Here is a 22,882-nt window from a genome sequence, read left to right on the forward strand (position 1 = left end):
TCTGGGGCCATCTCACTCCCAGTACATGAAACAAGTCCAGGAATCCATTGCAGGGCTGAGTTAGGGTTTAACAACACAGAGTGGGAGCAGAGGGATGGGCTAAAACTGTGCTTTATCAGTTATATTCTGCAGCTAGGAACTTGTGACAGCCGAATCCCATGGATACCTCTCTGTGTTTCCCCACAAAGAACGGAGGTGGTCAGTGCTCTAAGGTTCACACTGGGTCTGTAGGAACATAAAACGAATACTGCTACCAGGTCTCAGTGGCCCCACTCTGAGAGTTAAAGGAGAATTTTCTCTCTCACCCTATGTGATTTGTAGTTTGTGCAAACATACCCGTGCTCACTTTAATCTAGTTAACATGCTAATAATAACCCAGAACATATGGCAACATGGGCTACAGGGTGGGCTTTAGACACCTGCCCAGGGAGCCTGGGTATATACTTGCATTGTTAGCCTGCACTGAGGTCTATGCCAATGTGTCTTCACGGCTGTTTTTAGCCATGTTAACTTGATTAAAGATAATACATGTGTGTCTACCTACACCTACGACTGCAGCTTAGACATACCCAGAGATTGAGACCTTTCCCATGGCGATAGAAAGCCTGGTGCTCTGGTTGCCACCCGCGGCAAAGGGGCTTGCTGCTCTCTGCCATATCAGTGTGCAGCGTTATCCAAGATGCTTAGCTGCACAGTCTCCTCCCCAGAGGGCTAGAGCTGAGAGCCACCAAACTCACGTCACCTCAGAGAGCAGCGCACACATAGTGCCAAGGGACAGAAACAGTGTCGTCTCTGTTCAGGGGGATTAAGGCCTGTTATAAGGATTCTCCCAAACAATGTACCAGCGTGGGGCAGCCCCCCTTGGTGATATTCCCTGTGTCAGAGGATTAGGGCCTATCTTAGAGCGTCTTCCTTCTTCCAGACCAGGCTTTCCTCTCACAGAATTAGCTCACTCCCTGAGGTAATTCTGTCTGAGCTCTCTCAAGGACTCTAGGGAAGCAATTTCCAGCAGTTTCATTTTAAGCCTTCTTAACAAAACAAACCAAAAAACCCTCACAAACATTTCTCTTATAGTCTTTGCCGGCCAAGTAGTCCCTTCCCCAAGCCAGTCCCTTGTGCCAGTAACTCCGGTAACCCACATTTCCTGGCTCTGACCTCCGAGTCTCAGCAACAAAGGGCTCCACGCAGTCTCCCTTCTGCCCGTTTGGTTTCTGGCGCAATTACTCTTCGCAGTAGCTCCAGCAGCAGTCCAATAGGCTCGCACCCCCTGACCCCTCAGCTTCCTGGAGGGTGTTATAGCCCTCTCTGCCATTTCCTGCTGCCTTTTTTTTTTTTTAAATAAGGGTCAGCTAATTACGTTCCAGGTCTTTCTCAGGTGCAATGAGCAGGGCTAATCAGCCAGCCAGCCCCAGGCCTCTGACCCCAGAGGAATGGTATCCCTTACACCTTTCACACATTGCTTAATGCAAACACAGACGGAGGTTTGTTTGAAGACATAATTCACTGGGCTCCTTGCACATCATTACCAACAGTCTCCCAGGTTCAGGTGCCAACCACATTCTCCAGGGAGCTTCTGTCCAACACAGAGCCTTTGTGGGTCATTTTCCACTTGCCTCAGGTTCATTCGGGAGCAGGACCCACTGACTCTCACCTCTTTCCCACTGGGTGAAGATAAGAGGTGCAACACAGGACTCTCTCTTAAAAGTGCAATAGGCAACCGTAGGCAGTGCAATCAGTACAGGGTTCATAAGGAAGCCAACCAAACTACCCTCCACCAGCAGAGCCCACTGGAAAACTTCTGTTTCATGAAATATTCTGAAGTGAGATCATGGCACTGCAAGAGGGTAGCGGGAAATCCCTGGTCTCCCTACACGCCAGCTGTCCCAGGCTGATGGAGAAGTTCCTTCTTCGCTGCGAAGTTTAGAGCAGCCTCCAGACCATGTGAAACACCTTCATCACCTTGATGCCCCCCCCCGACCCTACCTAGCAGAGATGGGGTGCAGGAGAGGATCTGGCCTGCACTATGTAATACAGAAACTAGGAGCCAACAAAACAACATACACTGATGCTAAAAATGTTATTTGAAGCTCCAACATGCACCATCCTCTTGCCCAGCTCCCTGTGTTTAAGTGTCAATAGCTAAGCTGTTGTGCTTTTTAAAATGAGAAGCGGCTGGCAGTTCAAACACACAGAAGCACAGGCACCCACCCCAAAGACTAAACTGAGGGACGTTGCCCCTGTTAAAGATTTTTCCCAACAATTCCAAACCGACACTGTAACTCCAGAGCAACACGTGACAGACAGTGACAAAGGGAGTTCACTTCCTACCGGTGAGGGGAAATTCATCTTCACAGCACTGAAGACGCCTAGAGGCTGCATTCCACCTCTCCAAGATCTAAACCACTTCCCACCACAGGATGGGTCGCTTCCCAGCCTGGCTGCTACTGCTGGCACTAACAGGTAAGGCACCGAGAGATCGTCCCTCCCCTCCCGGTGGCTCTTGCATTCGTAGCACACTGCGCGTGTTTGCTCTCGCACTTATCACGTTGGCTGGCTGCGAGCAGGCACGGAAATTGGGCTCCCAGCTATTTGTGATGGCAGGAAATGCTCAGCCTGCTGGGTCTCCATATTTTTTTCCCCCGCAGTAAATTACATATTTTATAGAGAAAAGAAAAGCCATCAAGTGGATTTCAGGGAGGATTTGAACACCCCAAATTGTGAAAACAGGCTCCTCTCCTGCTAGAAGGGATTCCTTATCCAAACCCACCTAGGAACTGGGTACTGTCAGTCTGGAGAAAGAAACAGAGAACGTGCTGTAGCAAACACTCCAACATTGAAAAGGCGGTGGACTAGATTATCAGACCAGTGCCAGTTTATCAGACTGTATGAGACAGAGCCAGCCTTGCTCCTGATTAGTTGTTCACACTCTAACCTACTTTGAAGATGGGGTGACGTAAGCTCCAGAGAGGAGCAGAGCATGGACCATTAAATGGGAAGGAGACCGCGGATATGCACTGGCATTGAGCACAGAGGCTCATTTAGGCACGGGTAAGGAGTTTAGAATAACCGTCACAGCAGCCTGAAGTAGTCGCAGTGATGGGCAGGTCATTGGTTAAGAGCCGCTGTCCCCACAGGTCATTCTCACCCCTAACATCAATTTGTTCTTTCCTTGGAAGGGCCTTGCATTGCAGGAAAGGACCTGGAACTGGTGAGAAGAGTGCAGGGAGGCGCGCTCACTACAGTGTGTCCCTACGACGAGCACAAGTATTCACGAAGGGAGAAATTTTGGTGCAAGGAGCTGTCAGATTTGAAATGCCGCACCCTCGTCCTGAGCTCCCCCGCAGTGGGAAGGAATTCTCTAAACCTTCCAATTGCAAGGGTCAGCCTAAAGGACTCGGAAACTGGCTGGATTTCTGTGTCCATGACGGAGCTCCAGGTAGAAGATTCAGGAATATACTGGTGCGGGCTTTCCGATGGTCTGAAGATTATCCCATTGAAGAAGATAAAAGTGGCTGTATCTTATGAAGGTGAGCTATAGATCAGTGAAGAGCAGGTTGGGACACAAATCAACCCAAGGCTGGATATTCCAAATTAAACTCCATTCCCAGTCCTGTTTCTAAATAAAACACATTCTGTGCAGACAGACATGCCAGTGATACTACAGAGTGATGGTTAATGTATTTTAACCCCAAGTTTTTATCTACTTATAGAAACAAAATAGGTTTAAGATGCATGTATATACTTAAATGTGTGTGTGTGTGTGTGTGTGTATACACACACAAACATGCATCTATACATCACATGCTAGCACATACATTGGTAGAAACCACAGCTGGTTAGGAAATTTTTTTGCCCCCTGAAAACTTTCGATAAAAACAAAAAAAAGTTGTCTCATTGTTTCTCAAAACTCTACAAACAAGGGGTTTTGGTCCTCTTAAAAACAAATTATTTGGGGTTAAAACTGAATATTTTCAGTTACGGGTTGTTGGGAAAAAAAATCAATATTTTTCCAGGAACATGAAGATTTTTTGCACACATTCTCTGTATCGCACACAGCCATTTTCCATTAAAAACAAATACCCCTTTTAGACAGAAAATCTTTGGCCAACTCTAATAGAAACCCCATGGAGAAACTTCACTCCCAATTTGAAGTCCTGATTACCAGATTGAATGACCAATAAGAAGGATGGTCAAACCAGCTGCTAGACATCCCAGACTTTGGAGCATCTTCATTTATACCACCCCTGTCCCCATGATACCTCAGCCCTGTCCTGGGTGGTCCCCCATTCCAGGAATGAGAGAGGCATCCCCTCTTCATGAATCATTCAGTCTTTGGTTCCTCAAATGCTAAGACCGCCAGCAGCAGAGGGGCCAGTTGTGAAGGTGCATTTTCAGAGTGGCAGCAGCATCAGGCTGGATTCAGGGTTGCCCTGTGGTGATTGATTGCAGTTTGGATACTGCGCAGTTTTCCCGTGGTAATTGTGCACAGCCAATCCTAGGAAATATATTTCCCTGGGGCTGGGAGAGATTATTTTCATGTCTTTTGCAAGCTCCTGTTGGGCTGGGGTTTGGTCTGATCCTTTGTCTTCAGATTTAAATGCAGGGGCATTTAGACACCTGCAGGACATGTCTCTTTCCTTCCCTCTCTCACAATAACCAGTCACCGGTTTCTCTCTCCAGCTCCCATGAGGCTATCTGCCAAAAAAGGAGACTCAATCTCCCTAAATTGTTCCTATTCTGTGAAGGACGACAGCAGAGGACCTAATAATTTTACCTGGTGCAAAATGGTAACCGCGACCAGATGTCAACCTGTTGTCAGCGTTGAGATCGATCAGATTGTTAATACACAAGGAAGGACCAGGATAAAGATTGACCGGTGGAACCGAGAGATTATAGTAACACTGGTGGCACTCCAGCTACGTGACTCAGGGGAGTATCATTGTGAGACCCATCTCCAGGGAAGTACCGTGCTACTGAAGATGATCACCCTGAATGTTTTGGGTGAGTTTCTCAAAGAAAACAGTCCTTCCCTTAAAAGTCAGCAAATACTCACACCCTGGTGGATGTGGTTACAGGGCAGAGCTCAGATGGGCTCCTCAGAGCAAGGAAATTGCAGGAGACAAGTGAAAAATTCCTGAATGCACCTGTACAGGCTTTTGATACCTACTAGTATCATCTACCAATTATCTTGTGTATTGCCACGTGTTGTGAGTCTTGGGTAAAAGCCCATAAGAGCTATAAAGAGGCTGGGCCTTCACCCCCAAAATTCTGACTTTTTTGAGGCTTAAGGCCGAGCTTGTGCCATTTGCATTTTTGCTTGAATTAACTTTCAGTGTGCATTAAATGGGTGTCGAGCCGAACTGGGGTGGGTAGAATAGGAACTGAGCTGAATCCTGATCAGATCTCAGACTGAACGCAGCCCTTGGTCAAGGTTCATGAACACTGCCCTTTTCTTTGATATTCTTCCTTTTCTGCCCTTCTCACTTTCAGCCAGTGCAGGAAGCAGAAATACAGAAAAGGCCATAGGAAAAGCCATTCTTGTGGAGGGTCCAACTTGGGTGGAAATGGACTCCTCACAAGAAGGTGCCCTTCCCCATAGCCTAATAATAGCAAAGAAGTTTAGCTAAGCATCTGAGCATTTGGATCCTTATATGAATGGGACCTCTGGTCCTTCTGAGGTTTAACCAGCAGTACTCAAAATTTGCTCTCGTCACACCCAGGCTTTTATCAGTCATACAATAAGATTCTGCAAGCACCAAGGCCCAGTTCTTCAAAATAATGTAGGTGCCTAACTCCCATTGAAATCAAGGGGCGTTAGACACCTAAATACCATGGAGGATCTGAGCCTGATTGCTCAGAAATGAGGGACTTTAGCATCTGCTACGAAGCACTTAACACCTTGCACGATCAGGTGCACAGAAATTAGAGATTACATAGTACATCCCTTCTGGCCAATGCACGATGGTTCCTGTCAGTATCTTTCTCTGGGCTTTCTCCAATCTCATTTTAATGATCTCATTTGAGGAGCTTCCACCACTTCTCTTGCAAGATTATTCCAAAGACCAAGAGACCTCACTCATAGGAATATTTTTTTGCTGGTAAAGGGCAAAAGGATAGGGTGGATTTCCACAGGAAACCCATGTTCCATGCTCCCTGCTAACAAACAAGTTAACTCTGTTCTTCTTATTCCTCATGACGAGGACATGGCTACAGGGGAAAGGTTCACTTGTACTATCTTCATCATGGGGTGTGTTTATTTCCAGAATCTTATGACAGGTCAGCTTTTGTGACTACATCCCGTCCTGTTGACAGCATAGGAGCCACCCTCCCAACTGCAGCCAGGAACGATCAGCAGAGGTAAAGACAGAAAGAAGAAAATTCAGGCTCAGCTAAATGCAAGATTCACAGTAAAGGATGGAAATCTCCTTTCCCAGTCAGCCCTAACTGTCGTGCATGTGGTTTCCCATAGCTGGTACTCTGCGGTCAGTCTCAGTGTCCTCTATATCATGGCTGGATGGCTGGGCGCTAAATTCCTGACTGCACTCCTGATCTTTGTCGTCGCCAGTAGAAGGAGAAGCAAAGCCATGGAGCAGGAGATCCACGGCCGGAACAAACACCACCTCCTCCCACTCACAGGTAATCTCACTGAGTGTATATGGGGCGGGATGAATCCCAGCTGGGAGAGCGTTCCCAAGTGCTGGGCCCCAGACATAAGCAAGATAGAGGAGTCTGGAGAGGATGAGCAGTGCGAACCGGGAGTAAGGCTGAAGGATATATCTTAGCTGCTTGTCAAGGAAGACGATAAAACATTTGAGAAGCTAAATGTAGCAATAACCTCTCATGGGTCACCAGCTGTGTTTGACCTGACAGCAGAGACCTTGATTACTTGCACTAAAGGGGTAACTCCATTAGCTGGTGGCAGTAGTAGTCTGTTACCCTCTGTGTGGACCAGCCACTAAAGTGTGTGTTGCGTCACCCTCTAACTCATGCCTCTCACGTAACAGGCAAAAAGCAAGCCACCAAAGGCATTAGTGATATTAACAAAAGCAAAAGTGTAAGAATAATTTTAAAACACACAGGTGACTTTAGTGGATTGTGGAATCTCTCTTCCAAGCCTTTGGTAAAAGTCTTGTCTGGTGGAGAATGTTTGGAGATTTTGAACCCAGTGGATCCGAGTAAGCTACAGGTGCCACTCAGACCTCTAACCCTGCCACCGCGGCAAAAGGACCCTTTAACCGGTGACAACGGGAACTGAGAATTCCAGCAATGCTTAGACTATCCCAGATTTCTTTCCTTTCTTCAGGATAAACAGTATTTACTAGGATCTTAGATTGATCTTTCAGGTTTCTCATGTAAACTGTTTACTCTGTTGCGGGGTGGAGGGAGTTTTCCTCTCTAGGGGGTGAAGAGTCTGTTCATTTGTCCTCTGGCCCTTTCAGTCCTTGGCCTTGCTATTGAAGTGGCCTAGAAAGAGGCCATTTAGTGCAATTCTGGTCATGGTTTTGTGCACGGATGAAGTGGACACTGAAGGGATATTCAGCACTCCTTCCACAACAGCCATCGGAAGTTAACAGTTTCAGTCAACGCAGGCCTGGGCTGGATTCAAACCAGCAGCCTGGAGGTGAAACCATCCCACTCCCGATGAAGTGAGCTGTAGCTCACGAAAGCTCATGCTCAAATAAATTGGTTAGTCTCTAAGGTGCCACAAGTCCTCCTGTTCTTTTTGCGAATACAGACTGACACGGCTGCTACTCAAACTCCCAGACTAGTGACACTAAGAAGAAAGTGCCTAGGGGCAAAAAGGACCAAAGACACAGTGTTTGGCAGTGCACTCATCAGGTGCAGGAGTGAGATGATCTGTTTAGTACCTGAGCCAACGTGTCTCGGGAACAATTTACAGGGTACAGTGGTTGCAGGCTTGGCAGAATTCAGTTTTTTGTTCTATCATTTTAACAGAAAATATTGATGGTTATTTAAGCTTTTATAATATTTATCTATTTAAATTTTCACAGTTGCAGGAAATTATGGGGGAAGTCAGACAACTATTTCATGACAGTAAATATTGAGATTCGAACAGTTAAAGCTTTGTCACAGCTAAAACACAAATTGCCAACATCACGTGCCACAGTATACAAAATAAATACCCTCACATCAAACTGTGACACATTCTCAAGCAGCAGCTTTCTTACTTTGACTATCTGTACATTTAGATGATTATCGATGGAAACATTTTTTGCATTGGCTTGTGTGCGTACGATGAAACCAACATTTACTGATAAACATCTAATCCTTGCCAGGTTATCTATGTGCATAGCTCAAACACGTGATACTAAAATAAAATCCACTGTCGTGTTTCAGATCTCCTAGGCTAGTTACACTAAGGAGAGTCGACCATCACCACAGATGTGACTGTCCCATTATCCACACCAGGGTGACCCTGTTAACTACAATCATTACTATGTGCATTATGGTGGCACCCAGGAGCTCCAGTCATGAATCAGAGCCCCCCCCGTGCTAGGTGCTGTACAAACACAAAACAGAAAGATTTTCAGTGCCCCAAACAGCCGGCAATCAGAGTAGAAGACAATGGACAAGAAATGCAAGCAACAGACTGAGGGAACTAGGTAACAGTAAGACCATACTGACCAGCCTGATAAGCAGTGGTCACAGTCCTGATTTACACTAGCACCAATGGAGACCCAGGCTTCAAATGTGTGCGTGGTGGGAGGTGGGGGGGACACAGAGGCACATTTTCAAAAAAGCAGGCAGCTCCTTGAAACCAGCATGGATTCCTCATCCCTTACTCCATACCTAACCAATTTCCTGTTTTGTTTTGTTCAGGATTAAAGAGAGGAAAGGAAAACACTAGTAAGACAAGGATGTGATGGAAGGAGGAAGAGAAGTAGGCAAAGAAAAAGAATTCCAAGAGCTTTTCCAGCCAAGCTCCCAACTCCTCCAGCACTTCTACGTATACATGCAGAGATACTCACACAGATATTTACACCTGCAGACACACACATGCTTCGGATGAGAAGGTTCTGCTCAGTTTTCCCGGTGCCTCTAGCCATGACAGATAAACCTTTGCTTGCTAAACCCTGTTTTACCTGCAAAGTGAATAGAAAATGCCTAGGTGCAAAAGGAACTAAAGATACCGCATTTGGCAGTGCGCACGCCTAATTCTGGAGTGTTGTATCTGAGCCATCGAGCCATCAGGAGCAATCTCCAAGGGCCACAATGGGCTATATGCATTACTCGCACGTAGGGTGCTAAAATAAAAGGCATTGTTGGGTGTCAGATTGACAAGCGCATTGTCCTGATTCATCCGAACTCAGGGTGGGCCCACACTGCCACCAACAGCGTGACGGCCGCACACGTAGGCATACCCAAGTTCACGTTGATCTAGCTAGTGCCGGTCAGAATAGCAGTGAGCCACCCGGGACCCTGGGTACATGGAGCTGCTTGCCCAAGCTGTTGAGGATTGGCTGCTGTTGTGCACTGGGCTTGGGGAACATAGCTATCTATCTGCTATTAATGTCAGCAGATACCAGGGACAGCGTGCTACGGGCTACATTTCTCTCCCTGATTCAGCAAATCCCTTTCCCACGGTGATAACGGTACGGTGCTCTGGATCCCACTAGCAGCTGGGAGACCGGCTGTTTACCTGGATGAGTCTGCAGACATATGGGAGCTGCTTACCTCTACTGCCTCTCGCAAATGGGCTGTGAGCTGAGATCCACCAAACTCATGCCATCTCAGAGATGATGCTGTTTGTAGCCAATGACACAAAGCAGGGGAGTGATACCACAACTTGACGCACACACCAAGAGGTTGAGCTGGAACCTCTCGGTTTGCTGGGTCCCTAACGCAACATTTCCCGGTGGTGTCACTAGGTTCAGACACAATAAGTGCACACACCAGATACCCAGCTGCAGCCACGTCCTGTCCATTCGGGAGCCTTTGAGCTTTGTTTCCATGGGCCTCGGGTTTATATGGGAGCAGCACGTGCAGCGAGTGGCTGGCTCAGCGAGGAGACATCCACTTCCTACCCACTAGTGATGAGACAGGAACAGCAAGGGCTCCCTTTAAAAGGAGGACACAAGCCAAACCTGCAGGGCTCATTTCACAGCACTGGAAGGGAGATCCCCCACTGCAGCCCTTGTAGAGTGGGAAGAACGGATGGAGACTTGGGGAGGGGAGGAAGATCTGAGGACAGCAGAGGCGAAAATCACCTTATTCCATACATTTGGGAGAGTTGGCAACTCTGTCTCACACACACTGGGGGTGGGCAGGAGACGTCCAAGGACAGACCCCCAAAAAACATATAATCTTCCTATTTAGTCATGATTTTGGGACAAATCAGGATTTTGTGGGGGGGCTAACTCATGATTTTTTATCCTGGCAGTAATGCACATAAAAGCTAGGTACTGTTTTTATTCTCTAAACTCAAACTCACAGCTCATTTCACATGGGTTTGAGGTTCTCTGCCTTGCAATCGTGGAAGAGGAATCCAGGGCCAGGCCAGGGGCTGTAAGGAGAGAGCGGGGTGGTTTGCTCACAGTCTTTGGACTCAGGGAAGGTGAATCCTGCAGGTTTCCTACCCGCAGCCGCTTGGATCTTTGAGGACCAGAATTTCAGCACTATTAGCTGAGCCACAGCACACGGACCAGCTGCACAAGACAGAACAACGGGCTTGGAGCCTGCCCGCTGCTCGGTGTTAAAAGGCCTGTTGTTTCCTGATTTCACAAGAAATCATGCTGCAAAAATAGGGTGACCCAGCTGTGGTTTTTTTCCACCCTCTTATTGCGGTGTCATCGGCATGTGAGTTTGACTCATCACAGGCCCCAAAGCAAAGCTGCATCTAGCCATCCTGGGAAAGGATCTAGTTACACAATGCAAAACACTGACACCAGCAAGAACTCACCCCAGAATGCCAACTGCACCCTAATGGCCAAACCCAGTACCAGCAATGCTCTCCTTTCCCCCACACTGGTTGTGAACCCAAGGCAGAGCCAAACAAAACTGACTTACAGGGCTTGTCTAGACACACAGTTGGTTTGTGGCAAGTTGAGGTGTGAGCGTATGCCGTACTAACCCGCCGCGGACTAACTGCCCATGTGACCCTGCTGGCACTCACTAAGAGTTCGTCAATTCGCTTTGATCTACTCCTCTTTGAAACAGGATTAGATCAAAACACACCAATGAACCGTTAATGCACATCGGCAGGTGCTCAGGGACTAACCGTGAGGGTTAGTGTGGGGGAGAGTCTCACCCCAGCTTGCTGCCAACTAAATGTTTGTGTAGACAAGCCCATACTCCCCCCACCCCCCAAGAAGACTAGAGCTGGTTTTCCCATCCTGTGAAAAATGTCAAGATTTTGAAATATTTCCTATACCACCCTGGGATGAAACCGAGCCCTTTTGAAGTTTTTTTGTGAAAAACCCAATGGGAAGAGAGAACAGAATAACCAATAGCCCAGCAGTTATGGCAGTCACCTCAGATCTGAGTGCCCAAGGTGCTGTTCCAATGAACAGGTCATTATTTATACAAAGTTGGAAGAGCTTTATCAGGAGAGATTGTGAGAGACGCATCCCAGAACACCCAATAGGACTGGATGGATCGGCTGAGCCAAGCCGTGCATTCCAATCTCCCACATGGAGGTGAACCAACATGATCCCGCTTCCCTTTCCTCAGCACCGTAATCCTCCTCCTCTTTGTATGGCTGTAAGCAAAAATATCATCTCCAGGTCAGCATCCCAAACACATTCAGACACAGAGCTAGAGAACAACACAAGGGACCCTGATGAGAAGCAACTTGGGGGATGTTCTACTAAGGAGATGGCATGGCCTAGTGGATTGGACACTGGGCTCAGAGTCAAGAGACCTGTGTTCGGACCGGCTGTGTGACACTGGGCAAAGTAATTTCCCATCTCTGTTTCCTTAATGATACAATGCAGCTATGGCTCATTCCCCCCTTTATAAAGTGCTTTGAGATCTAGGGATACAAAAGTGAAAGCTGTTCATGTACTATACACCAAGGCTACAAATGTTATTAAAAATAGAACATGGGCTAATCTCTCTCTTTCTTCCCCATTTCCAAGAGCAGATCGCCAAACGTGTAAAAATGAGAAACAGCTGATAGCCAAAATGCAGGCTTCCTGTCTGAACGCTCAGATTAGGACTGTGGTAAAAGCATCTTTCCAACAGTTGCAAATGATATTGTCACTCTGCAGCACGAGGACACAGACAGTGACAAAGGGAGTTCACTGCCGACCCATCTTCACAGCAACAAAGAAGCCTCAATGTTGCCTTCCACCTCTCCAAGATCTAAACCACTTCCCACGACAGGATGGGTCGCTTCCCAGCCCGGCTGCTACTGCTGGCACTAACAGGTAAGGCACCGAAAGATTGTCCCTCCCCTCCCATTGACTCTTGCATTCGTAGCACACTGCGCTTCTTTGCTCTGGCACTTATCACATTGGCCAGCTGCGAGCAGGCACGGAAATTGGGTGCCCAGCTATTTGCCATGGCAAGAAATGCTCGGCTTGCTGGGTCTCCATATTTTCCCCCAGTAAATGCATATGTTATAGTGGAATGAAAAGCCATAAAGTAGATTTCAGGGAGGGTTTAACCACCCCCACTTTTTGGAAACAGGCTCTTCTCATGCTAGAAGGGATTCCTGTCTCCAAACCAGCCTAGGAACTGCGTGCCATAAGTCTGGAGAAAGTAACAGAGAATGTGCTGTAGGGAACAATCCTGCAAGATGACTCAAGGATTAGATGATCAGACCAGAACACTTCAATCTCTTTGGTCACTCGATTACAGACCTAAAAGTTGCAATTCTTCAATAAAAAAACTTCAAAAACAGACTCCAATGAGAGACTGCTGAATTGGAATTAATTTGCAAACTGGATACAATTAATTTAGGCTTGAAAAGAGACTGGGAGTGGATGGGTCATTACACAAAGTAAAACTATTTCCCCATGTTTATCCTCCCACCCCCCCACCCCCACTGTTCCTCAGACATTCTTGTCAACTGCTGGAAATGGCCAACCTTGATTATCACTACAAAAGGTCCCCCCCCCAACCCCCCGCTCTCCTGCTGGTAATAGCTCACTTTAAGTGATCACTTTGGTTACAGTGTGCATGGTAACACTCATTGTTTCATGTTCTGTATGTACATAAAATTCCCCACTGTATTTTCCACTGAATGCATCCGACGAAGTGAGCTGTAGCTCACGAAAGCTTATGCTCAAATAAATTGGTTAGTCTCTAAGGTGCCACAAGTACTCCTTTTCTTTTTGCAAATACAGACTAACACGGCTGCTACTCTGAGACCCGTGCCAGTTTACCAGACAGAGCCAGCTTAGCTCCTGATCAGTTGTTCACATGGTAGCCGGCAATGAAGATAGGCGGGACATAAGCTTCACAGTGGGGAAGAACATGGGAAACTGAATGGGAAGGCGGCCGTGGCAATGGATCGAGTCTCAGCACAGAAGTTCATTTAGACAAAGATGGGAGCCTGGACGATGAGTCACAGCAGCCTGAAGTAGGAGCATTGACGGGCAGGTCATTCTCACTAATGCTTTTCTTTCCTTGGCAGGGCCATGCCTGGCAAGAGAAGAGCCGGAACTGGTGACAGCTGTACAGGGAAGCTCTTTCAGTACAAGGTGTTACTACAAATACAAGTATGCACTGGAGGAGAAATTCTGGTGCAAGATGCTGTCAGACCAGGAATGCAACAGAAAAATCTTCCTGACCGTCCGAGCAAAAGGAGGGAAATACCCAAAAAGAAGGGTCAATCTAACAGACTTGGGAATAGGCTGGATTTCTGTGTCCATGACGGAGCTCAGGATAGAGGATTCAGGAACATACTTGTGCGGGGTTTTGAATCATCTGACAATTATCCCATTGAAAAAGATTAAAGTGGTGGTTTCTTATGATGGTGAGCTATAGATCACTCATGGTCTAGTTGAGACACAAATCAGCTCAAACCAGGATATTCCAAATTAGACTAATGCTCCATTCCTATTCCAAAGAAAACACAGGGTATATATATGTCAACTCCCCAGTATATATGGTAGAGAGAAATGGCTAAAATAATAACCTTCAATTACATATCTAGACACAGAAACACCATCTGTATCATATGCATGTATTTAGATGTACGCTTCTCACACATCTAGATAAAAAGAAAAGCTGGTTAGGAACCTATCTCCCCCTCCCTCCAAATAATTTTGACCAAAAAAACCCAAGCAAACGACATTTTTAGTCTTTTTGTCAAAACAACGAAAACCAAAAGGTTTGTGTTGAAAACTCAAAAAATTTCAACTTTCAATTGTTCAATTAAAACTTTTTTAAAAAAACAATGAAAATGAACATTTCCCCCAAATTTCCTAGTTAGTCAAAAAGCCATTTTGCATCAAAAATTGAACCTTTTAGATGGAAAATCTTTGACCAGCTGGGATAGAAACCCCATGGCATGGAGAAACCCCACTCCCAATCTGAAGCGCTAGTTACCAGTTAGGATGAACAATAACAAGACAGGGCTTCTTCATTCGCACCGTCCCTGTCCTGGTTGAGTGTTGTTATCACTGCTGGTGAAAGGTGCTGCAATGACACCCTTGGACCCTTATCCTGACACACAGGGGAGGCCCAGCATGGTCAGTCGCAGTGCAAGTTTCCTCGTGCTGCCCCAGCCAAACTACCTCAGCCCTGTCCTGGGTGGTCCCCCATTCCAGGAATGAGAGAGGCATCCCCTCTTCATCGCTCATTCAGTCCTTGGCTCCTTGGATGCTAAGACCGCCAGCAGCAGAGGGGCCAGTTGTGAAGGTGCATTTTCAGAGTGGCAGCAGCATCAGGCTGGATTCAGGGCTGCCCCATGGTGATTGATTGCAGCTTGGATACTGGGCAGTTTTCCCGTGGTAATTGTGCACAGCCAATCCTAGGAAATATTCTCCTTGGGCTGGGAGAGATTATTTCCATGTCTTTTGCAAGCTCCTGTTGGGCTGGGGTTTGGTCTAATCCTTTGTCTTCCCATTTAGATGCAGGTGGCATTTAGACACCTACAGGACATGTCTCTTTCCTTCCCTCTCTCACAATAACCAGTCACCGGTTTCTCTCTCCAGCTCCCATGAGGCTATCTGCAAAAGAAGGAGGCTCCATCTCCTTAAATTGTTCTTATTTTGTGATGGATGACAGCAGGATACCTAGTAATTTTACCTGGTGCAAAATGGTAACCGCGACCAGATGTCAACCTGTTGTCAGCGTTGAGATCGATCAGATTGTTAATACACAAGGAAGGACCAGGATAAAGATTGACCGGTGGAACCGAGAGATTATAGTAACACTGGTGGCACTCCAGCTACATGACTCAGGGGAGTATCGTTGTGAGACCCATCTCCAGGGAAGTACCGTGCTACTGAAGATGATCACACTGAATGTTTTGGGTGAGTTACTCAAAGAAAAGTGGACTTCCCTTAAAAGTCAGCAAATACTCACACCCTGGTGGATGTGATTACAGGGCAGAGCTCAGATGGGCTCCTCAGAGCAGGGAAATTGCAGGAGACCCAGAGACAACTTCTGAATTTACCTTTTGAGACTTTTGATATTTACCAGTATTAAAAACAAACTCTGGCAGATCCTCTGCCTCACGTAAATCAGAGCGGAATCATTAGTTGTTATGGATCTACACCAATTTACACCAGCAAATGAAATGGCCCCAGAACTGATCTGAATGTTGCCCAAATCTCTGATTGAACTCATTCCTTTGTTATAGTTCATGAATACTAAACTTTTCTTTGATCACTTGATAATTACCTGTTCTGTTCATTCCCTCTGGGGCCCCTGGCATTGGCCACTGTCGGAAGACAGGGTACTGGGTTAGATGGACCTTTGGTCTGATCCAGTATGGCCATTCTTATGTTCGATACCCATTTTCATGGCTCTCCACACTTCCTACTCTGAGCCAGTATAGGAAACAGAAATACAGAAAATAAATTGGGAGAAGCAATTCCTGTGGTCTTTCTGACTAGACTGAAAATGGAGCCTCACAAGGGATAGCCTGTCCCCTAGACACTTCCATCCCAATAACCCTGAAGAGGGTCAGATCATAAACTGTGCACTTGGATCTTTATCCAAGGGGACCTTTTGCCCATATGTGGCTTATCAGTCCCTGCTCACATGTATTCTCTGGCATTAGCCCTTTTATCCGTCATAAACCCCAGACCTACCAGGTCCATCTCACTGGAGGCACTCAGCAACTGGCAAGGTTGGGCACATGGAAACCAATGGTTGTCTAGACTATCCCTCTGGCCATTGCAGGGTTGTTTCCTCTAGTAGATTTTCCAAGGCTTGGTCCTTACTAGCTATAAATGTCTCCAGTGAAAAAGTGTAGCCCAATGGGTGGTGTGGGAGCCTGGGACTCGGAAGATGTGAGTTCTAGTTCCATATCTGCTACTCACTTTCTGGCGGTATCGACACTAAACTTTTTTTGCTCAGATACTACGGTGAGGGGCACCATATAACAACCTGGATAGAATGCACAGCACTTCCTTGAGGGATTATTAGACTCCTCTGGGTGGTAAAGAGCTCCTGCATCACACCCCATTGTCACATTCTCACTGCTGACCAACAAGCAATCACTCAGGATTAGTACGAGGAGGCTCTAAAGATTCGTTGTGATTTCCCATCACTTCCAGAATGTCGAGCAGGCCAGGGCCGTGCGGGGGAGAGCCACTCACTCTTGTGTTTATTTTCAGAAAAAAGTGTGTCTCATGATACAGTTAATGAGGCTACTTCGCCTCCCACTAACGAGGGGGAAAACGCCCACCCAACTGTGGCCAGCAACAAGGAGCAGAGGTATGAACATCTTACAAACAAAAGTCTTCAGGGCTGACTGTAGGGTCCCCAGAGGAGATTTGCTGGGTCTGCTGCAGATTAAAAGGGTGGGATTGTAAAAGACTAACACACACCCCCTCCTCTGAGTCTCTTACAGGGTTTGATCACCCCCAAGGCAGTGGAAAGGCACCCACTGGCTGTAGTAGGAGTGGAACAGGCCCTTAGTGAAGGAGTTGAGCTGTCTGTTCTTTCCACTCCTTAAGAATACTTAGGGGATGAGCGCAGCACCCAGCTGTGCTGTGCCTTCTCTGTCTCTTGCATTAAGAACACAGCCTAAGACCAAACAATATCACATGTCAAATGAGAGCCATTACCAGGCCTGATCAAAGACGACCCTGATAATTACCCTGATGAAAGACAGACCCGTGGAGGGGGTACAGCATAGCAATGAGGTGGGCTCCCTTTGAATTCTAGTAGCACTGCCAGCAAGTGCTAGATAATAATTCAAGCTCCTGAGTCTATCCCTTGCAAGAAGCAACCCTGGGAAAATACAGCAGGCCCAGATCCTCCGGTGGCATCAGTCAGCGTATCCCCATTGACGTCAGTGGAACTGCATTAAGGTACAAGCAGCCGGTGTGATTTTTGCATGCTGAATTTAGATCTTGGAGCCTTAATCCAGTTTCCAACACACAGAGTCCCCTCCCAAATTAACCAGGTCACCTTTGATGCCAAGAATATTAATGGAGATATTGTGCATTTCCTTGCAGAACTCTTTATGTTGTCCTGGCACTGGTCTCCCTCCTGGTTTGCAGTGCACTGATTGCGATCATGGCTATTATTTTCACCAAAGGGAGAAAAAGAGGTACATTTCTATCACTTGTCCAGTTTTCATGCAGTTTGGGTTTGTTTCCCACTGGCCTGGGTCAACAGTGGTGAGGGTCATGCTGAATGGAAATGGGGGGGAGAGAGGTGCTAGATCCTTCACCCCCTGGCCCACTTTTAGTTGTACATAAAATACAAAGGGTTAGGTACAGTTTGTACATTAAATTTAGATTCTGTCTTTCACAGTAGAGAATGGGCTGAATTTTGGTGAACACCCTAACTGCAGGCTAGCAGCACGGCAGGTAGGTTGAAGGTCTGGTATTTCTAGCACTTTGTTCTGTCTCCTCCGTCTAGCTACTTGAAGCAGATGGAAGCAGGATTGTCTAGTGTTTAGAGCAGGAGAATGGGAATCAGGATTCTTGTATTTCTGTTTGTGTGCTGGTAATATGGATATTACCATGACCAAAGCTGCATGAAGTTTAATGTCCCCGAATCTGCAATCTGAACAGCATGGGCTCAGAGGTCTAAACTCAGAGATCCTTGAATGCTAGATGATTGCAATGCATTCATATTACTGAACAAACCAATATGGGAAGTGCCTCAGTCCAATTCCTCAGTCCTTACAGTAGGGATGTTCTGTGAGCACCCTAGAGAAATGTATTTCTCTTTTCCTGTGCCCCCTAGTTTCACCATCTAGAGAGGAGATTTTTAGCTGTGGTAAAGTGAGACTTAATATTTAGGAAGTGGAAGTGTTAAAAAAAGATGACTTTCGATTTATTCTCCTATTATTTGTGGCTTTCCAGAAGGATGAAGGACACCCCAGAGATGCCAACCCCGATGGGGAATTGAAGAACGGTATAATATATGCCATGCTAAGGCACCAACCCAAGCCAAATCCAGACGATGTCACGTATGCCAACGTGGAACCTCCACCAAAGCCAAAAGGTGCCAAACATTCTGCTGAGCCCTCAGCTGTCCTGTTCTCCTCAGGCACCATGGAATATGCAACCATCATCTTTGGAGACTCACCTCCACGGTCTGGGACTAAAGAGAAACAAACCGTCCCTAACTGAACTCAGATCCCATGAAATCTAGTGTCCCCCTCCTAGCTCTTCTCCTAAACTGCTATCGCAGAAACTGCAGTCGCTGACAATTGAATGCATCTGGAATTGAAAGGAAGATACATGCCACACTGGTTGTCACTAGCTCCTCTGGGCATTACCACAGTGCATCATCTTAAATACAAATTGTGGTGTAAGGCTTATTTACCTTGTGGCCTATTGGTAGGATAGGCCTGTGTCTACTTTCCTGTTTCTTGTCCCCATGGCCAGGCAGGTGCAGGGAATTCTGCAGTGGTAACACACTCGCTCCTTGGTAGGGAGAGTTAATGACCTGCATTGCCCAGCAGGGACCTCTCAAACAGGAAGCAAGGATGACAGGTGCTGCAGGGAGTCCCACAACCACAGGAATTGTACAGTAACATAGGACCATGGGGGGTACGAGTGCAAAGCAGGTGAAAAGGAGAAAAGAAGGAGGGGATGGATTCAGAGGACTGGGACAGAGATGCAAAGAACTGGAAAAAACAGCTATACTGCTAGGATGACCCAGTAGCAGGATTCAGCCACTAGGAAATAAATGCAGTGGAAGGGTGGGGTGCATTTACTTTCTCTAGTGGCTCTATTTTTAGTGATAGGCGGCTATAAACCCCCCATCAGGAAACTGGCTCCCTCTGATAAGCCACAGCGCCCAACAGGGAAGTGCTGTGAAATATAGGAACATGCTCCATTTCCCTTTCAGTCTTACAACTTCTCTAACGGTTCAGTTAACTCCACAGTGGCTACCTTTCAATCACCTCCCTCCGTTGGGCCCCAGTTCAGCAAAGCACCGAAGCACATGCTTGACTTTAAGCCTGCGAGGACGCTTCCTGACTTCCGTGAGACTTCAAGTGCTTTGCTAAACTGGTGCCTCACCGAAGGCCATATGATTGTGCAAAGTAAAACTGTATCGTAATGCAGAGTTAACAGTGGGTGGGTGGGTGTGGAAGTCACTCTGTATTCACTTCTATGGCACATTATAAATATGTCTTAAATAAATTTATTATAAACAATACACATTTCAAACTGTTGCACCTTCCATTAAAATCTATGCTATTGATACGATTGTGGCTGGTCCCTGCAGGAGGAGGATTATGTTGGGGAAGATTATTTGCAGGAATTCCCAATGCATTAGCAGGAGGAATGAGTTCCCGGAAGAACAGTGGAACAGATTCCATAGCAGGACTGTTGTTATACACTGCCCAAGGGTTCAGGTGCAAGTTTTCAATACCCCTATCAGGAGATATATCTGCTGGAAGAGGGGTCTCAGTAGGACTCTCACAGAACCTTGTCCCGCTCCGAGGTTATCCTAAGGTATGTCTACACTACAATGAAACACCCGCAGCTGGTTCTGAGACCCTCAGAGCCCGGGCTCTAGCCCAAATAGCTGCACTGCAATTTGATAGCCTCACAGCCAGAGCCCTGCAAGCCCGAGTCAGTTAACACGAGCCAGTCCCGGGTGTTTGACTGTAGTGTAGTCATACCCCTTGAGTACAGAGTTATACCCAATCACTCCAGGGTCCCATAAACACCACTAAACTACACAGACTAAAAGAAAAGAACCCCTTTGTGTCAGTTTCCCCCCTTTTTCCATAGCATCCTTCCTCAAATTCTCTGCTGGCCTCTGAGCCATGACAAGGCAGGTTTTCAATGTACGTGCTCCGTATCCCAGCAAACCCTCCACCCTCCCCAGCAATGTCCTGGCTCTGACAGTCTCTCCTGCCCCCTCAGGCTTTGTCACCAGCACCCTGGGGTTTTCTGGACGTCGAGGGCAATGGGCGGGGTGCAATGCCGATGTATTCCATAGGCTCACCAGCAGGCACAGTGTGGGGGGACGTGGGAGCTTGCCCCGGCTGGAGATGAACAAAGGTCAATTCCTTCGGCATAGGTTCGGATTTCAGCCTCGATGCGGCAGATTTCATGTATTCTTGTGTGCCCTCTACATCCTGATCTTTGCTGTCCTTTAGCTCTTCCACTCTGCCGGTGGCCTGATACTGTGCACAAAACAGGAAATCTTCTCAGCACGGTTAATAACAATAGCAGGGGCTGAGCCAATGCCCAAGAGGGCAAGAAGGGAGAAGGAGAAAATGTCCAGCTCAAGGTGTTGGCCTGAGTTACTGAAGAGCAAAAAGAAAAGTGCACATTGCTTGTCCTCCTATCAGTAGTTCTGTCATGACATCTGTGCCCTGTACAGGGGGAGAGCCAGATCTCTGAAGCACAGGCCACATGGGCTAAGAACATCAGGTCAGATGGTCATGAGAAGGGAAGCTGAAACTCATGTTTCACAGTGGCCCCTGCTGACCAAGTTGGAGCAGCAGTAAAAGAGCTGTAACGGGAATTCTTATCTGTCTTTTTGGATGCACGCGTGCCACGGGGTGTGTCTATAAAGAGCAGGGGGAAAGCAGCAGATGAAACCCAGACCCTCTCCCCTTAATGCCTAATCTCTGAATTTTTTAAGTAACTAAACCTGCAGTTTAGCAGGGGCTGTACCATAGGGGGAAAGTTATGTGGAAGGCAAAATAGTGAACCTGCAACAAAGACTCTTCCCCAGTGGGATCTCCGTGTACCTGCATCAGTTCCACTGCGGACCCTGACAATTCCCTCCGCGAGTTATCCAGTGTATGGTAGACTCCCTTTAAGTAGTTTGCAAGCCCTCTAGCGGTGCTCATCATGGTTTATGTTTTAGAAGCCACCAGAAACCAGTCAGAGCAGGAGCGTGTGCGTAGCTGGGCTTTGCACGTTTGTGTGCCCTAGTAAACACGGTAGTTTGGGATCCAACTGCGCCCAGGGGTGTTGTTCGTGGTGTTATTGTTACGTCAAGAATGAAAGTTACGACAAGTTGTCACTCGATGCCCATTGCACTGCAATTACCATTGCCCACCTTGTTTCTGTTGTTACCCCAGAGCTCAGCTCCCCTGGCGTTCAAAGGGAAGAGTCACGGCTTACCTCGTTGTGGACACTGTCAGGGCTCACACTGAAAGAAGTTTCCTCCAGTCCGGTCTGGGAAGTGGCTGAAAGTTTGAGACCCTTCGACAAAGGGACCTGGCTCTTATCTTCATCTCCCAAGAGGTTAACAGAGGCTTTCAGGCTGTAAACCCTCGTGTGGTAGACTGGACTTGTTGAGCAGCGAGAAAGGAATTCCTCAAAGTACTAAAGAGAGGAGATTAGATCTGCTCTGAGTAGGGGCGTGGTGCTTAAAATGCTGGCAGCAGCCTGTCTACACTAGAGCTCCCTATGTAGCTGATCCCGGTGGAGCTGATTCCATATGAGCAGCCAGGGGAATTTTTGCAAAAGGCTAATGAGGTTCATTGGCAGAATTATATGGGCACGTGGGCTGGACTAGCACAGAATGCTGTGCACTGGCAGAGCCGCGTGGGGTCCGAGTATAATGGACACAAGAACGGGAAGAGAATGGCATGTAACAGATCCGAATGGGAAGAGCTATGCATGCACAATACCTACTCAGACCAGGCCTGGCTGTTACCGGTCCTTCCCTTAAATAAGCACTGAAATTGACATAAAAGAAAAATCACCCCGAGCGTTGAACTGCGAGCCTCCCGGACCTTCTCGGGCGTGTCTTCCATGACTCTCCGGAGCAACAGGCCCTGGCATTCCAGGAATCTAAAAAAGCCGTGAGTGCCAAAAAGGGATGCATTCGTTCTGCTCACCAGCCGTTGGGCCTTTGTGAAATTGTTCTCGAACAGATCCCACTGCTGGAGTCTGCCAAACCTCCAAACAAACAGGAAGGAAGCCGTCAACCTCTTCCATTCACCACCGGCCAAGGCTGCTTTAATATTGCACTCAACAACTCCCCTTTTATTCTTACAGTAGCTTGCAAGGAGCAGCGGGTGGCTTTGCAGAGCTGCTCATAAAAATGGGACAAATGAGAAAAGAGCCTCCCCTATTTTGAGGGTTTAAGAGGGACTTAAATGGCGACAAGTTTTTGTGCTGGCCTCTGCACAGGGGTGAATGTTGCCCTAGTTCCATAGGTGCCCTAGGCAGTTACATGAAAGGGCCATTTCATTTTCAGAGCAGCTGAGCGCCTGTAGCTTCCATTAAAGTCAATGGGAGCTGCAGATATTCAGCCCTCTGAAAATCAGGCCCCTTCTCGCCAAATGCTGGAATTTAGG

The 22,882-nt window shown here is 47.2% G+C and overlaps 2 protein-coding genes across 2 annotated transcripts; both read left to right on the plus strand.

Annotated features, from left to right (window-relative positions):
• Nucleotides 1–2,332: 2,332 nt before the first annotated feature.
• LOC140901261 (polymeric immunoglobulin receptor-like) lies at nt 2,333–9,410 on the plus strand. Its single transcript, XM_073319770.1, has 6 exons — nt 2,333–2,460; nt 3,177–3,527; nt 4,681–5,001; nt 6,264–6,357; nt 6,470–6,636; nt 8,842–9,410. Exons 1-6 carry the CDS (start codon nt 2,418–2,420, stop codon nt 8,883–8,885), a joined length of 1,020 nt encoding a protein of 339 aa, XP_073175871.1. The 5' UTR covers nt 2,333–2,417; the 3' UTR covers nt 8,886–9,410.
• A 2,798-nt stretch (nt 9,411–12,208) lies between these two features.
• On the plus strand, nt 12,209–19,178 carry LOC140901322 (polymeric immunoglobulin receptor-like). The gene is made up of 7 exons (XM_073319952.1): nt 12,209–12,389; nt 13,601–13,942; nt 15,126–15,446; nt 16,758–16,857; nt 17,604–17,698; nt 17,905–17,960; nt 18,462–19,178. The coding sequence occupies exons 1-7, from the start codon at nt 12,347–12,349 to the stop codon at nt 18,729–18,731; spliced, it is 1,227 nt and encodes a 408-aa protein (XP_073176053.1). The 5' UTR covers nt 12,209–12,346; the 3' UTR covers nt 18,732–19,178.
• The last annotated feature ends 3,704 nt before the right edge of the window (nt 19,179–22,882 follow it).

Source organism: Lepidochelys kempii, chromosome 21, assembly GCF_965140265.1.
Source record: "Lepidochelys kempii isolate rLepKem1 chromosome 21, rLepKem1.hap2, whole genome shotgun sequence".
Taxonomy (NCBI): domain Eukaryota; kingdom Metazoa; phylum Chordata; order Testudines; family Cheloniidae; genus Lepidochelys; species Lepidochelys kempii.